The sequence below is a fragment of the Vitis vinifera genome, chromosome 11 (genome assembly GCF_030704535.1).
Source record: "Vitis vinifera cultivar Pinot Noir 40024 chromosome 11, ASM3070453v1".
Lineage (NCBI taxonomy): Eukaryota > Viridiplantae > Streptophyta > Magnoliopsida > Vitales > Vitaceae > Vitis > Vitis vinifera.
Window position 1 is genome coordinate 18,479,822 of NC_081815.1, and position 18,763 is coordinate 18,498,584.

Here is an 18,763-nt window from a genome sequence, read left to right on the forward strand (position 1 = left end):
ATTTGGGATAATGTTCATAATATAAGGGAAACTCCGTCAAAAATTTTAACTTTTCTATTATAAATATCGACAATATGGTCCATTGAATTTGTATCTCAAATTTTGAATTGGACTAGTTTGAGTTGTTTATTGGTCATAAATGAAATGATAGACTTAAATTTATTAAACTGATATATGAAGGTTTTTGTTGATGATTTGATTATTAATATTAATATAATTTGCATAATCAAGTTATTTTTATTTGGGACAATGTCCATGATATAGGGGGAATTTTGTTGAAATTTTTTAATTTTCTACTATGAACTTGAACAATAATTGAGAATGAAAAAACATAAAGTATTGTTTGCTAAATTTGAATCTTTAATTTTTTTTTTAGCATTTATTTTCACAATTATGTTACAAATATGGAGTATAGCGAGCATAGTTTTGATCTAGATCCATTAGATAAGTCTATTTTGGTTCTATAGGATAGACATGTGTCCCATATAGTTAACTTTGGCTAGGTATGTACATGGAAGCATATAATATCTCTTTAAAAAATGACAAAACTTAAGTTTATTATCTAATTCATTTATTTGTATTTAGCACCGTACTTCAGTTTTGATTTGTCGACAACATGTATCGAAGTTTATATGGGAGTGGGAAACGGATCCTCGTATTTGCCCTTATGTTATTCGATTTGGATTTTACAATATGTACCAAATTGGACTTGTCACACTAGATTGAGGACTAATCACAAGTCTTGTTGAGAGATGAGATCCTGAGACACACATATTTCACCTACCTGTTAGAGAAATGACAATTATTTTATAGGATGTTGTTGTCATCTCAGGACTTCGTATTCATGAGCCTCCTATTATTGGCACATGTGACTTAGATTGGTCATTGCTATGTCGTGAGCTTTTAGGTGTGATCTCACCTACATATGAGATAAGAGGGTTAGTGATATCAACATGATGACTATGCCATTAGTTCTCCCATCTACCAATAGATGCAAAAGATACCATATTAGAACAATATGCACAAGTAAATGCAGATGATGTCATATTAAAATGGTATGCACGAGCTTTCATACTAACACTACTTGGTTCAACACTATTTACAAACAAGAAAGATACACACATCCATATGTGTTATCTCCTACTACTTAGAAACTTGGTTCAAACATCTATGTATAGTTGGGGCAATGTAATCTTAGCACGCCTTTATAGGGAGTTGTGTCAGGCAAGTTTGGATGGTGCCACTAATATTGTTGAATTGTTTACATTAGATAATAATTTTTAGTTGCTTTGAGTTTATAATTTACGTAACATTATTAATGTTGTATTTTATCCAATTGTGGTCTCAGGAGAGACTCTATGTGGGTCAACCTGATTTTGGTTGATGCTACCAACCTCTCCAACAACTCATCATTTAGATCGTAATGCGGAGGTCCTATTCAGGTACATTAGGGATTATTGGATAAGGACCAAAGATTACAAGATGGGACATTATTAAATGAGGCTTTGCAAGTTGATCTGTTGGGATATAGGTGAAAAGTACCTTTATCATGGTTTCATAACCCATCATGTGTATTGACATTTTATCAAGACCAATTGGACATACAAACTCATGACCAGGTACATATAAGGTGTAATGTGTTATTGTTAACCACATAAGCATCATTGGTATAAAATATCAATATTTACAAGTTTTATGAGAGCCTTACATCAGAGATTTGGTTGCCCATCTTCCAACAATATCTCTAGTAGACCAAGAAATTTAATGGACGATTTCATCTCTTATCATACTAGAGATCACTCCATTTACCACTTTACCACCACCTACACTTCCTCCCATGAAGACTACAATGCATCATACCTTCATACATGTTACATAACTAGATGTATGCCCACCTAAGCCATATCGTGGTCCACATAGATGTCAAGCCTTGCCTCCATCAACTCCATCTCAACCTACACATATGGAGACTTTCCAAATTGCATTGGTAGATTCGATAAATATGTCTATTGCAGGCATCTATAGAGAAAAAGGAAGGTCACATCATGTGGTATTCATTGAGAACTATTTTTTTTTTCATTTTTTATGTTTATTTTCATTTGTATTATATTGTTTACTTTTTTATTATGAACAAATTATTATATATTTAAATGAAAATATGATAAATTTAAAACTTAAATTGAACTTATATACATGGGATATTATATATTACTTACATTATAATGCATAAAAAATAATTAATTAATATAATAATTTATAAATACAATTTTTTTTAATAAAATTAAACAAAAATATTTTTATATCAAATTAAAAATACCAATTATTTAACTTCATATATTATTTTTTTTTAAAAGTAATCACATAAGTTTATTAATCACTTACATATTAATAAATAGAAAATAAAAATAATATAATAAATTCATGATATTAAATCTATTTAAAAATAATAATAATTTAATATATTTCAAGTGAAACAACATAATTTCATATATATATATATATATATATATATATATATATATAAACTTTAAAGTCAAGTTCAAAATCATAGTCACTAACTAGAGCTTCAAATTTAAGCTTAAAACCGTAGTTGATTACTATGACTTTAAATTTAAGCTTGAAACTGTAGTTGATAACTATAGTTTTGAAGTCAAGTTTAAAATCGTAGTCGTTAACTATGGTTTTAAGCTTAAATTTAAAGCTATAGTTGGTGACTATAATTTTGATCATTAAAAAAAAAAAATTCAAAACTGTAATTTCAAACTAATGATATGGATGTTCACGTGGCATAAATGCACTAGATTAGAAATTATTTTATTACTTAATCTAGTTTCAGTTTTTTTAAAAGGAAGCATTTTTGGTTAAAACTTGGTAGATGTGAAAGATTTTAGACATTAGGTTGGGTTTTAGTTTGGTGATGTGTATTGGTGTGCGGGTATAGTGAAAATGCATGGGTGAGAAGTATTGATGAAGTGTATGCACAAGAAATAGAGTTATATTAAAAACTAATGTGTGTAAAAATTTAAGTAATCTAAAAATATGGAGACCAAAAATTCTATTTTTTAGGATTCAAGAATAAATTAAATTTGACTAACTTAGGTGGATCACATTAAATTAAATTTAGGTAATACAAATTAAGTTAATTTTAAGCAAAGAAATTTGAATACACACACACACACACACAAAGTATAAATATTATTAGAACCTTAGTTTAAAGGACTTTCCTAATTTCTCAAGTGATTCATAGAAATTTTTGTTACTTTAATATTTTGGAGTTTTGAGTTCACGTAAGGGGATTGTTGGTGTTGTGCCAACAATATTGTATTTTGGATAGCTTAGTATGACAGAACGGCTGGTGGACCTACAAGAAGGAATGTTTGGATGAGTTTTTCGGGGATGCTTTTCCGATGACAAAATTAGTTTTTTCTTTGGAACTTAAGTAGGAAGACTATGTGTGGGTAATGCGTCACTATTTGAAAGTTGAATATCGATGGAATTAGGTATTTGGAAACAGACTTGAAACTCTTGCTCGAACAACTCGTCCATAGGTCGATCCTTAGATCACCTAAAGCGAGAAGCTCTTGTACCACCATGTTGGGGTTGACCACTCGTCAATGTCATACCTTTCCAATTAATGTAAACGGAGTAATATGAAAGTGAACTAGACACTTGCGTAGAAGGGCATAATAAATTAACCATAGAAGACCTAAAAAACTACAGAACCTTAAAGGAGGACCTATAACCTTACAAGCATACCCAAAAACAACAAACCATAACAAAATAAAGGTAAAAACCTTGTAATAACATAGCAAATGAAGGTTTACCGAACAACAAAACCCTAGAAAAACACAACGTAAAGGCAAAAAAGGAAAAAAAAAAAAGAAGCTAAAAAGCTAACCTAAAGAAATATAGGTGAAAAACCAAAGGCAACAAGGTTGACGAGGAAGCAATAACAATGGCAGAAGATGCAAATGCGAGCACCTAGAAAGCAAATGACAAAAATGGAAAACAAAGGAAGAAAAAGGGTTTAAATAAGACATACTGGCATGACAATCATAACGCCCTACAATGAAGCATCGCCAACAACCATCGTAGTTAAATATTGTAATGATGGGACCCCTCGAATCTTAAGCTAGTGACATGTGTCCTCTAGTGCCAAAAGCATTTTTTGAAAACTTTTTGGAGCAACACAACCTTCCTAGACATGCATTTTCTCAACTAGCCCACTAAGGTCCAAGTGGGTCTAATTGAGAAAATGAGGCATTGTGGTACCCTGTGACCATGTTACATGACTATGGTCCAACAATCTAACTGTTTAGCGAAGTAGTCGAGCATTAACATCATTAGTGTCTAGGGGTCAATGATGGCGCCCGTTTTTGCTTGCTAATAATTGACCAAAGGAGAAATGGTGATCATTTTAGTCTTTAAGTCACGATCCGTTGCTTTTAATGAGCTTTAATCAATAATGATCACCCATTTACAGAGGCATGAGTTACATAACCCTCTATATATAAAGCTTTTAGTCGACAGAAAAAAAAAAAGGAATGCATTATCCACACATAGTCCCCTTGTTTAAGTTCCAAATAAAAAACTAACTTTGCTATGCCCAAAAAACCCATCCTTATATTCCTTCTTGCAGGTTCGCCAACCGTTCTATCGCACCAAGCCATCCAAAATACAACATTGTTAGCACAACACCAATAGGGACTATTTGAAAAATATTTCTTTTATGAATGGCTAGGTATAGTTTTCTTTTGAAAGTACCAAAAAAAAAAAAGTTTGATCAAATTTGTTAGATATTGAAATTGGGAAATATTTTCTTATTGTATATGTTGGCTTACATGTGTAATATGGATTTTTTTTTTTGGTTAACAAATTAAAGTAAAAATAAAAATTTGTGGCTATGGTAATCTAGCCATTGTTAATAATGGAAAAATGTTTTGATTCTCATCACTTTTGGTCGAAATAATGATAAACTAAGTTAGTAGGATAGTTATTGACTTATAGTATACCATTAATTGGTTCTAGTTCTACCCACCATCATATAAGGAACATTTGGAACTAACCACTTCTCTAACTCTCATTATAATGGACATCTCTACAAATCCTAATTTGATAGGCATTTTCTATAAAATATCAAAGTTGTTTTTTTAATATGTATGTGTTGCAAAATAATGTTGTGCTTAAACTGTTCTAAAGATGACAATTCTGATATAAGTTTGTTTTGGTGTAATTGAAAGCATATCATAAAGATTTCTTATTTCATTTCTGAAAACATATATACTTGATTTTTATATTATTGGACTTCAACCTCACTCATTTTACTAAAATATTTTTAGGTATGCTTAATTTTTGCAAGGAGTGACTCGAGTAGGAGGGGTTTTTAGAAGTCCATTTAGTTCTTAGTCTTGAGTTTAGTGTCATGGTGACATTTTTTTATTAGTAGTTTAATTTACCACTACTATTTTGGATAAGTTGTCATATTTGGATTGTGAATTTCGCATGAAAGGATGATTTCTTACTGATATATATATATATATATATATATATATATATATATTGAGTTTTACTTGTAAAATGACCATGGTGCCTAACCTCTAGGTTTGGGCCGTTATACTTAGTGACTAGAGTCTCACACTAGGGTTGATGGTCGACCTTGATAGCACTTGTAACAATCAATTTTGTCTTGTGTAAATATGATATGTTCTATAAACAAATAAATTTTAATACTTTTATATAGTTAAAAAAAGTATTACGTATACAATTTAATTTCTTCCCTTAATTATGAACATCATAAACTAAAAAATAACTATCAATGCCTACTATAAATATGGAGTCAAGGAGGCTAAGAAAATGATAATAAAAAATCACTGCTCCTAAAAAAGATAGTTTGACACCTCATACAATTTGGTTTGTGACAATAGGTTAGTATTCTAAGATGGATCCAAAAAATAATAAAATCCACCGTTTTCCTTTGACATGATACAAGTTATTAATTGTTTTTTTACTTTTTGTTGAGAGCAACTTGCTATTAGATGTTTTTTTTTTGTCGACTTATTACTTATTTCTTAAATTTTTTGATTGAATAGAAAAATTCAAAATATTTTATTTTTTTTCTAAATATTAAAAATAACCTGATGGTTTTTCTTTACTTCATAATGCTTAATAGAAATAAAATATTAAAAAAATGAACACTTAATATTTAACAATATTAAATATTACTTAGCTTAAGTTCTATTTAAAATTAAGTAAAAAAAACAAACACAACCTAAATCTCCTTTGAGAGTGCTTCTCAAATGTTACAACCAATAGTAAAACATAAATTTTACAATAATGATATGACTACAAATCCTAATATGGTTTATTCATGTTTTAAAAAATAAAAAATCTAATAATTTACATATTTTAATATAATTTATTTATATATTAAACTTTCAAATATGACATAGGAAAATAATTTTTATTTAATTATTCAATTTTAAAATAATATAATTATTTTTATTTTTAACAAAAACATATCTATTCGACTATACTAATACATAATTACTTCTACTTTTATTACACTATTAATGTAACAATCTACTCATTATTCGATAAATATTATTCATTTCAAATCCAATCGGGACTCATGATTTTAAAACATATTTATGTCAATATGTAATTAGAAGGAGTTCACTATACATATAATATCATAAACTTCATTTTCTATCAAATGTAAGATATTATAATCACCTTTTTTATGTTGTTGTTATGAGATCATGAGACTAGACAATCAATGTCTTTTCCATCATCAGACACTGAGCATTCCACATCGGAGTTAAAAGGTTGATTTTGTTATCATTTGTAATGTTGTACTCTTTTTTTTTTTTTTTTTTTTTATGTAGATATTATTTGTTTCGAATTTGATTCGGAGTAGAAAATAGCCATAAAAGATTATGATACTAAACTAACAAATATTTTTTTTGGATTGAACCGACAAAGTCTTGTATCAAGGTGATGGATCGGTTTGGATATCATGATATATTTTCTTTTGTATGAACGTTTTTTTCTTACTGCTAGCAAATATAGAAACGTAACAGTCAAACGTTATCTCGAGAAATGTGAGTTTTGGGGCAAAATAGCAATTTCTTGTAAAAGAATATAAGTTTTAGCCCCATTGCAAAAGTTATATTCAAAGTAGCCATTTTATTGCCACCATGGCATAAAACAATATATATTCAAAATTTAAGTTGAAGCCTCAATTGCCAATTGATGCTTCATTTTTTTTTACTTTAAAATTTAATTAAAAATATGTACTTTAATAATAAAAATTTTATCTATTTAAACTTAAAAGATCTAAGATTATTTCAATAAAGATAATTTATTGTATTTTTAAAATATAAAATTATATAATTTATTAATTTAAGTCATATCATATACAGTACCTATTATAATATAATGTTTAGTAGGTATTTTTTGTGACTTTGATGAAACTATTAAAAGTTACATTTTGCAGTAAATTTTTTCTAATTAATTTTATTAACTAAATTTAAAATGTATCTTCAAGGCATTTTTTTTTACATAAAATTATAAACATATGTTTTAAAATACTGAGAAATATATATATATATATATATATATATATATATATATATGAAAATTTAAGATAATGCTATTATTTCAAGAAAGATATTTTTTTCAAAATACAAATAAATTAATTTCTTAAAAATACAACAAATTAAATATCTTAAATTAATAAATTATATAATTTTATATCTTATTTATATATCATATAACTTTATTATTTTAAGATTGTTAATTTATTGATAAATAAAATATTCATTTATTATTATATTTATCAATTTATCTTTATTAAAATAATATTAGATTATTCATTTTAAATATATAAAATTTTTATTATTAAAGTACATATTTTTAATTTCAATAATATTTTATAAATTTATATTTTTAATTAAATTTTAAAGTTAAAAAAAACATCAATTAACAATTGAGACTTTAGTTAAAAATAAAACTTCAATTGTCAACTCATACTTTAATTAAAAAATAAAGTCTCAATTGATAATTAAGGTTTTAATTAAAAAATGAAGTCTTAATTATCAAGTTTCAATTTAAATTTCAAAATTTTTTAGTTTTTTTAATTTTTAATTTTTATTTTTTTAGGGAGAATTGTGTTTTGGGCTCAGCTGGGCCCAAAAATTAACATTTGATCCTCCAACCACCTATATTTAAGCCCAAGGATATGATATAGTAATTGACAAAAATACCCACTTAACTCATTTTTGTCTTTATTCTACTACTTGCCACTCTTCTTTCTTATTTAACCATTTTTGGATTTTTTTCATTTTTTTAAAACTCTTTTATAAATAATTGAAAATTTACATTATTTTTTATTTTTAAATTATAAATAAACAAAAATTATATTAACAATTCAAAGACTATTTTGGAAAATATTTTCTAAAAAAATATTAATTTAAATAAATAAAAATTATCTTTTACATTTATTTTTATAGTTTACATTTTAGAAGTAACTAATTTAATGATTAAAATACCATTTAAAATAAATATATTCACTATTTTAATTTTTTAATACTAAAAAGTATTTTAAATTTTTTTTTTACTATTATAAAATAAAAAGTTCAATTTTTTTTTTTTAATCTTCTTCCTTCCTTATTTTAATAACTTTTAGTAATAAGTTATCTGAAATGCTACAAATTTGTTTATTAAGAATTTTTTTTTAATGATTTGAATTAATTGAAAATTTATTAAAATAAAAAAAAGAAAAATAAAGAAAGTGGATGGATTGAGAGTTTTATTTTAAGTACTCGATTAAAATGATGATGAATGGAGAGTTTTTATTTTAAGTACTCAATTAAAATGTTTTCATATGACTTAATTTTAGAAGTGGATTATATCAATACATAGTAGAGATTTATTTATTTATTTTTATATAAAAAGGGTTGAAAGGTATATTTACTTGTTTTAGATGAAAACAAATAACTAAAAATTATATAGATTATATTTGAGTTTGGTTTTAAAATATTTTTCTAGTTTTTATTTTTATTTATTTTTATTTTCTATATTGTCTCTTTTTGAAAATACGTTTAAGTTATGACAAATATGAAATTTGTATCATTGTACAAGGGTATTACACTAATTGTATAAGGGAAATGTGCTAAGTGTACAAGGGTGTATAAGACTCCTAATAGGTTTTGTACGATTTTTAAACAACTTGAATTTGATATTAAGACGATTATTGATAGTTTTTTTTTTTTTTTACCAAACTATTTCATTAAGACATTCCCTACAAAAATTAACACATAAGAAATAAAATTTTGAGTTATTTGAGTTATTGTATAAGGGTATTACACTAACTGTACAAGATAAATTTATTAATTGTATAAGGGTGTACAAGATTACTTTTTGTTATGGATTTCAAGTGATTTTGAAAAACTTTCCTATTTTTTTCCACTCAAAGATTTTTCCCCCACTCAAATTCTCTCACTCAAGAATTGTTTTGAATTTTATTTTTAAATTTCATCATCAAAATTTTGTAATTGCATATTTTGTTTTTGTAGTTTTAGCAATGTTCTTTCTTTTCACTATTTTTTTTTTTTTTGTGAAATTTTATCCAAATGTATCTATATTTAAAATTATAATCATATTTATCAAAATTTTTACTTAGATTATCTTTAATTCTTTTAATATATTTATACTCATTTATTTAAAAAATGAAAAACTAATTTTTTTTTTAAACATGTTCTATTACCTTTCAAGTAAAAAATTAGATAAGTTTGAAAGTCAATAAATAAAAAAATTAAATACTGCTTTCAATAATTTTTAGATAAAATTTTATATAATATATTTTATTTGAAATTTAATTTTTAAAGTTTAACTAAAAAATTGTATTGACAATTTTCTTGTTGCGGGTCAAAATACTTTACATTAATCTATCTAGATAAGAAAAATTATTAATATAATATTAGAACTTCATATCTTAGTTATTTTTTTTCAACAAATTTATTTTTTTAAAAATTTTAAAATAAAAACATTAAAAATTAAAAAGCTATATATATATAATAAAGTGAAGTGATAGTTAATTTTAAAAAATTTTAAAATATGGTTAATGTAGAAAATATAAAAAATAATTAAAAATAAGAGAAAAATATAGATGAAAGGGTAATATAAATTTAAAATAAAAAATTAAAATTAAACTAAAAGATAAATACAAAAAGATAAAAAATATTTGAATGAAAAATCCCAAAATTTTTATCATTGCTTTTAATAAGAGCAAAAATATTCAATATCTTTAAAAATGAAAAATAAAAAAATATTATTGCTTTTTATTTGACATAAAATAGAAATATATATTGGAATAAAAAGGAAAAAAAAAAGTTAAACACAAAAAAAAATTAAAATTCACACTCACTTGCAGGCATATAAGGGATAAGGATATTTTAGGAATTAATGGAAGATAATATCTTTCATCTTAATTTTCATACTTTGTTTGGGTCTTGGACTTAAAATATGGGTGGTTGGAGGACCAAATGTTAATTTTTGGGCCCAACCGGGTCCAAAACACAATTCTCCTTTTTTTTTTTTTTTTTTAATGTCACGGTGAGGGCTATTTTGAATGTAAGTTTTATAGCGGGGGGCTAAAACTTATATTCTTTTATGAGAAATGACTATTTTGCCCCAAAACTCGAGAAATGTCGGGTAGCTTGGAGTGCAATGTGTCACGCACGATTGGGTTGCGTTATCCAGTAGGCGGTGGGCATATGCCACCTCGCGTATGGCCCAAGCGCAAAGGCTAGCAACCGAGTCCTGCGCTTTCACCGATTCTCTTTTTTCATTTCCATCTCTACCATTCTCTCTTTCACGGAACTTCTATCGTTGATTTCTTGAAAACTTCCCACCACTCGTTCCAGGTTTTTCCCACTTTCCAAACACCCACTTCTCAATTTCTCTAGGGTTTGGCTCCTTGGCTGCTTCTTGTTTGGAGGTGGGTTATGGGTTGAGGAGGTATTGGTGCTAAGAGCGGAGCCATGGAATGGGACAGCAACTCTGATCTGAGCGGCGACGAAGAGGAGGAGGGTTTCCTTCTCAGCGATGGCGGCCCGCTTCCGTTTCCCGCCGAGGGCTTGGTACAGACGGCGCCGTGTGGGTTCGTTGTCACCGACGCTTTGGAGCCTGACCACCCTATCATTTACGTCAACACCATGTTCGAGATGGTCACAGGGTATCAAGCTGAAGAGGTCCTCGGGCGTAATTGGTCAGTCTTTATTTATTTATTTATTTATTCTTGATTTGTTTGGTACTTGGGGTTGGTGAAATTTGCATTTTTGGTTGGAATTTTAGAGGTTTTAGATGCAATTTCCTTTTGAATTTCGTTATGGAATCGGCAATTTTGTTTGTTGAGAAAGCGTTGGGGGAAGGGAAGGGAATCGGGTCTTTGAATGTTTTTCTGTTAGGTATTGTGAAACTGTTTGGGTAGGTTGGGTTTTCATTTTTCTTGGGAAACAAACAACACAAAATGTAGAATTGGAATTTGTTTTCGTCTGTTGTGTTACAACCAGATGGTTCAGTTTGGACAAGCAAGGTACTCTGTGGTTGAATCGGTTGATAGCTTGTGAATGCTCAGAATTGAGTTCTTTAGATTGGAAGGTGGTAATCTGGAGCAATGACTGACCATGGTTAGTGTTAGGGCTGATTCAAATATGTTTGGGGTTATTCTGCGGGGAGTGCTGATGTGGGTTTTAGCACTGAGGAGGCTAATTAGTTAATGGTGGTGATGTAGCTTGTCTAGTAATCTGATGGCTTGAAGTGGGCAAAGGAAGAGGGGAAAAAGGAGCATGGAAGCTAGGAAACTAGGGAAGAACAGGATTGAGAAGTTCAAACTGCCACAGATAATAATAAGAAAGACATATAGTGCACTTGATGGATTGATGAACTAATCTTCAGGAGGGTTAACCTGCTTCCTTTTCACAAGTTGGTTCTTTTTTCAAGTGCCAATCCTTTTTATGGGGCCTGTTACAAATGGCCTTGCCCTCATACGTTGCACCTAATGGAAGTACCGGATAGGTTGATGGAAGTAGATCTGATGGATGGCTGGGAGCTTATCGTGTTTGCAACTAAATGCATTGACCAAAATGTTAGATTTTGGTCTACGGTTTGATGAACTGGTCAACGGTTTTCATGGAGAAAAAGGGTGGGGGTTTAGGTATTAGAAGTTTATTAATTCTAAACAAGACTCTTATTAGAAATTGGTGTTAGAGATTCACATTTGATAATGAATCCCTTTGAAAGTAAGTGATTATAAGGAAGTATAGGGAGGAAGAGGGGGGTTGGTGTTCAAGAGCATTGAGGGAAGGATATGGAGTGGGGTTGTGGAAGGCTATTGGTAACAGGTGGGAGGAGTTTAATAAAAGGGTTGGGTTTATGGTGAGAAATGGTAGGAAGGTGAAATTTTGGGAGGATAGATTATATGGTGATGAGTTCATGGAAGAGGCATTTCCTGAGTTGTTCTCTATAACCTTTGCAAAAGATGCTTGGGTAAACTTGTAAAAAAAATAAAAGTAATTGTAGGACCAGAGTGGGGAAGGAGTTTGTTGGAATCCCTTGTTCACAAGACAAAATAATGATTGGGAATCAAGAGAGGTGGAGACTTTTTTTAGGAAATTGCAAGTGTAGACGGTTAGAAAGGATTTAGAGGATATCATGGTTTGGTGGATTTGAAAGAGTGACATATCTACTGTTAAATCCCTTTATTCCTCCTTGACAAATTGTAGAAAGGAGATGTTTCCATCCGACATTGTGTAGAACCTTTGGGTCTTGATGAAGGTTAAGTTTTTTGCTTGGGAAACTTTGTGGGGAAGAATATTGACTTTAGATCAATTCAAAAGGAGAGGTTGGAGGTTTCCGATAGATGTTATTTGTGTAAAGGAGAAGAAGAAACAATGGATCTTATCCTCTTTCATTGTTCCAAAGCAGTTATGCTATGATAGTTAATTTATCCTTTGTTTGGTGTTCAGTGGGTGATGCTCTTAGTTAGAGATGTCCTTCTTAGCTAGCGTAGATCCTTTCTAGAGAAGAAGAGGAAGAAAGCATGGAGAACGACACCCTTGTGTACATTTTAGACCATATGGAAGGAGAGAAATCGAAGAAATTTCATAAATGCTAAAAATATGGATTAAACAATTTAACAATTTTTTTATGTACATTTTTTAGGAATAGATTAGGGTGCACATAGGAGATTGCTCCTTGTCACTGTTGGCTTTTGTTTATTGGATGAACTTTAAGTAACATGAGGGTGTTGTTTTTGATGTTCCCCTCTGTTTCTTTTGGCCTTTGGTGCCTTGTATATGATGTGTATATTTTTATGCGCCCTTTTGGTTGGTGCTTTTAATACAATTGTTCTTCACCTATTGAAAAAGAAAAGAAAAAAATTTTTAGAACCAAAAATCTCATTGAGAAGAGACGAACTCTGCCACTCAATTCACTTGGCACCAAACCTTATCAAATCCTCAAAGCCATAAAAAACTGCATTGCGAAAAATTATTGCTCTAATAAAGCTCTATCAACTGAACAATTGGAGCAAAAAAGTAAGCCTGTGCGATTGTAGATTCTTCGAGTCTGAGTATGATCTAAGAAAAGATTCTTGATTTGATTTCCTCAACCCCGTGCACCAGATCCCAATCAAACATAATTCCTCCTATGGGATTCACCTGCTTATAAGCGTTGCCTAAATGATGAAAGAACTGCATGTTATGGCCCCTTTCTAAATTCTAAGATCTAAATGCTTTAAATTTTTGCCTCTTCACTTCCTCAAATTCAACACATGGCTGGCATTCTTCTCAATCAGTGTTCTGTGACTGCGCCTTCTATAGCCTGGAAGTTCTGAACTTTTCCATCTTATTCCACCTCTTAATTTTTATCCATGAGTCACATTCTAAATGATCTTCTTTATTTCATGTGCTTATTTTCCTTCTGAAACTTCATTTTCTTTGTCACTCTCAAAGAAAGATTTTGGAAAAGCATATAACTATTCCACCAAGCGTTCACCCTAACACCGAAACCTTCCTCTTTAAGGCTTTTAGCAAAATTGAGGCTATCACAATCTAGAAGCAAAAGTAGCTGATCTGAAACATGTTTGTAGCAAACTCTGTGCGACATTTGAAAACTGATCCTCTCATTCTGAGGAGACAAGAAACTGAACTATATGAGACATCAATTGGTTGTTCAACCTACCAGCCTATGCAAAACATTCACCTCCCCTGGGAAAATCCTACACATAAAATTTGTAATGGTCTGAAGACATTCTATTGCTCCATAGAATCTGCCAGAATTGTTCCTCCTAAAAGGAAAGCAGTTTGCATTGAAATCACCTTAATACCCTAAGGATCCCTTTAAGGCCCAAATCAGCACAGATCCCCTCCAGAATGAATTATTTCTTTCTCTGACAGGAGAGGGCCATATACCCCTGGAAAATTTATATAAATCCATGTTTCTCATTTTTAAAGCTGTAAGGGATTGGAAAGGTCCCTATAACTATGTCCAGCTTCTGTTATGACCTTTTGTCCCAGAAATCTAAGATTCTCCTGTGTTTGCTTCCAAAAAGGGCTCAATCAAGGGATTTATTATAACCAATACAACAGAAGAAGTTTGAAAGAAAGACAACCACTTTAGTTTTCTGAGTACACAATAAATTGGCCTTCCAATCCTCGAAGGTGAATTTAAAATTTCACCCTTCTTCACATTGTTAAAGATCATTGACATTCCAAAAGATGATTCTGATCCATGGTCGTACTTAGCTTCCTATCCCTTGCTGACATTATCTTACTTACACTCATATCCCTTTCTAGATATCCTCTTCAATTTTCTTTCATTGCTGAAGTCCAACTCCTTGCTCTTTTTTGAGTCATGCTTGTGCTGAAACCTACTCATTTGTATGACTTAAAAAGGCTGCATCGGCTTTTATTCATTCCCCTTAAAGGAGACTCCTAGGTATAAAAGCTAAAGTCCCTCATCTTGTTAAGAACCCGAAAAGTAATGCCCTAGTTGAACTCTTTCAGGTCTATATTCTTTCTGTGATTGTAAAGAAAGAGGACTTAAAATTGTCACAGGCATCACATCCTCTGCTGGAGTAAGGTGTTCAACATTCTCATTATCTACTAATGGATCCTTGCTCAACTCATTGAAGCAAGCTCCAATATGCTTTCCCTTCAAGCTTGAATTGAAGTTATCCCAATTTGCCCCAACTCGCCTAATGGAATATATGCCCAATCCCCTATAGAGCACTTTACCTCCAAAGGCACATATAAATTAAAAAAAAAAATCAATCCCAATCCTTCCTTCTGGTAGGAAATAGAGATTTCAAACCCTAAAGGGATCCTACTCAACTACCATCTAAAAAGGAGGTTTCTCTTCATAGAGATAAGAGTTTACAACCTCAACTCAAAGCATAACAGGAATTGGAGGTTGTAATCACTTGAAGGCTCCTTCTCAACTACCAAATAAATAGAGGTTCCTTCCATAGGAAGTAGGGTTTACAAACATGACTCCTGGCAATTCTTTAGTTTCAGCTCATTAAGAATTGGAGGTTCTAATTGGCTGAGGTCTGATTAAAAAAAAAAAAAAAAAAAAAAAAAAGCCTGAGGGCTTCTCCTCCAATTGCTACACAAGAAGGAGAACCTGCCTTCCCTTTTTGAATGCAGGGAGAGATGAACCACTTACTGATAGTCTTTCCCACAGTGCAGGATCAGACAAGGTACCTACATAAGCTATCAGCCTAAATTGACCTTCTTGTTTGTTTATGCTATAGGAAAGCTTTGAGATTACTTGTTATGCTAATCGAAGTACTTATGCTATAACAGCAAAAGAAATTGCAATATCAGAAATGAATGTAAAATTAATATAGTTTCGCAAACCTTGTCCAATTCCATGAACAAGATAAAGCAGTCCACTAAAAACCTGAGCTCTGCTCTTAGTATCTCACCCTAACCTAAGCCATGAACAACTTGTGGTTTGATGATCCATATGGGCCATGAACCAAACCCATACTTCCTAGCTTCATTTGAACCATGAAATAAACCTACCTCTCAATGTTATGCTGGGTGTTTACCTTCTCTCCTTGATCTCCAGAAATTTTGTAAAACTGTTCTAGGTTCATGCTCTCTCTCATTCATATCTCAAACCTAGTAAAAAGCATTATAAGCCCATCTCCATCCCTGTAGACCCTATAAAACTGTTATAAGTCCATCTCATCCAATCATTCCCATAAATATTGTAAAATTATTATAAGCACATTGCCATCTCTGCAAATCTTCTACAAATTGTCATAGATTCATCTCTATCTCCACAAACCTTGTAGAGTTGGTTTGATTCATTTCTATCTCATAACTTTCCTCCATTAAAAAAGAAATCTTATTCCCACTAGAAAAACGTACAAGAAGTTTATTTTACAAGAAATTCCACTCTTAAGGGAATTCTAATGAAAATATAAATCCAAATTGGAATTTGAGATACATGGCATTAACTTCTTAAAGGTGAAATCCAATTCCACCTTTAAGAAGTGCAGGTGAAGATGGGATAACAAAACGCATATCAGTCACCTGAGATGTAACAAACACAACATCTCCAACCATACCAACTTTCCTTAGGATGAAGGGTAAGGCTTTAGAAGGGTAAGTAACACATTTACAGCTGGCTGGAACTCTATCTCTTAACATACACTTTACCTCTATCTAAAGCCCTAAGAAACTCTGGGGAGGATCCAAATCAAGAATAATTAGGCTATGATAAAAGAGGTCAATAAGAGAATTTCATCTTCCAAATTAACCAATGCATTAGACCTAAAAACTATGCGTGATGGAAGCTAGCCCATCAATCTCAAAGAATAAGCTCTTTAAAATTTGAACAAAGGCCCAACCCACCATCAATCTTTTATATATTAATTAATTAATTAGTTTTTTTTTTCTAATTGCTTTGAACTTGAAAGTGCAGGGAAGATGGGTTATCATTAAAGAAGCTAATAAAAAGATTATAAAACTAGTGGAAGCAAGAAAACCACTACAAAGGAAGTGGAGCTAGTGTAATGAATGACTACTCCAAGAAATGACACTTTGTTACCTAGAATAGTCAGTTTCCTTCTTGCAATTTTCCTTTGTGCTTGATGGCCTAGTGAAGCAATATGATGTTTCCTGGTGCCTTTGGGTGCCATTCTTAGGACACTTGCATTGCTAAGCACAATTCCTTTTTTTTTTTTTTGATAGTCAAAGATCAAATATATTAACAACGCCTAATAAATAAAATATGTATTCTTCTTAATAATATATATATATATATATATATTGTTAATAAATTTATATTAAAAGTATATTGTTTTTTTTCTTTTTTTTTTTTGATAGGTAAATTTTTTGTCCCCACTGGGACTTGAACCTAGAACCTCTCACAAACCCTCCCCAATCCTTTACCACTTGAGCCGAACCTCAAGGGCTTAAAAGTATACTGTTGAAATTACCAATTTATCTTATGTCTTTGTCATTTCAATAATGGTTTTTTTGTTTTTTTTTTTTTTTGTTTTTTGATAGGTAAATTTTTTGTCCCCACTAAGACTTGAACCTAGAATCTCCCACAAACCCTCCCCAATCCTTTACCACTTGAGTCGGGCCTCAAGGGCTTAAGAGTACATTGTTGAAATTACCAACAGGAGAGGGATAGGGAGTGGTTTTGGGGTGAGCTAGGGGCTATAAAGGGACTTTGGAGTGGTTTGTGGTGTGTTACAGGGGATTTTAACTCGATTAAATGCCTTGAAGAGTGCAATAGGGGAGGGTGTTTGAACTCAGACATGAGAAGGTTCTCTGAGTTAATAGAAGACTTAGAGTTAAAGGACCTTTCCATTGTTGGGGGGGCCTTTTACATGAAGTGGAAGGGCAAACAATCAATCAATGTCAAGGTTGAATCGTTTCTTAGTGAATGAGGGGTGGGACTGCTGGTTTAGTGGGTCGATGCAGTGTCCTTCCGAGACCTGTGTCTGATCATTTCCCGATTCTTTTAAATGGAGGAGGTTTGAGAAGAGGCCCCTCCCCTTTTAGATTTGAGAATATGTGGCTGAAGGTGGAGGGCTTTAAGGATCTTTTGAAGTTGTGGTGGGAGGGGGACAACTTTAGTGGCTCTTCAAGTTTTATTTTGGCGGCAAAATTAAAGGCCTTGAAGTCTAAACTAAAGGAGTGGAACAAAGATGTTTTTGGTAAGGTTGAAGCTAGGAAGGATTTGGCTCTAAACCAGGTGGACTATTAGGATGCTGAGGAAAAGACTAGCACCCTGTCTTTGGAGGAGTTGGAAGCTAGAAAAGAAGTGAGGGAAGATTATAAAAAATGGGTTATGTTAGAAGAAATCTCTTGGCGGCAAAAATCTAGGGAAGTGTGGCTAAAAAAGGGTGAGAAAAATATGAGATTCTTTCACAAGATGATTAATGCACACAGAAGGAGGAATATCGTGGACATAATTAAGATTAATGGTGTTTGGTTTTTAGAGGAGAATGAAATAAGGGATGGGGTGGTCAGAGCCTTTCGGTCTTTGTTGTCCTTTCCTGTTTGGGTTGTAGTTTAAGACTTTGGAGACTTTGGATGCTCTAGCTTTGGAGGTGCTGTTCACAGAAGAGGAGGTGTATGGTGCTCTGTTGGGGTGTAGTGGGAACAAAGCACCAGGGCCTGACAGTTTCTCTATGGTATTTTGGTAGTTTTCTTAGGATTTTGTGAAGGATTAT

General features: G+C 31.1%; 1 protein-coding gene across 1 annotated transcript in view; it reads left to right on the plus strand.

The window, feature by feature from the left end:
* The first annotated feature begins 10,706 nt into the window (after positions 1 to 10,706).
* Positions 10,707 to 18,763, plus strand: part of LOC100244508 (adagio protein 1) — a 29,960-nt gene continuing 21,903 nt past the window's right edge. The window contains exon 1 of the mRNA XM_002269069.4: positions 10,707 to 11,269. Within this exon, the coding sequence (XP_002269105.1) occupies positions 11,043 to 11,269 (227 nt within the window). The 5' untranslated portion in view covers positions 10,707 to 11,042. The remainder of the gene's footprint in view (positions 11,270 to 18,763) is intronic.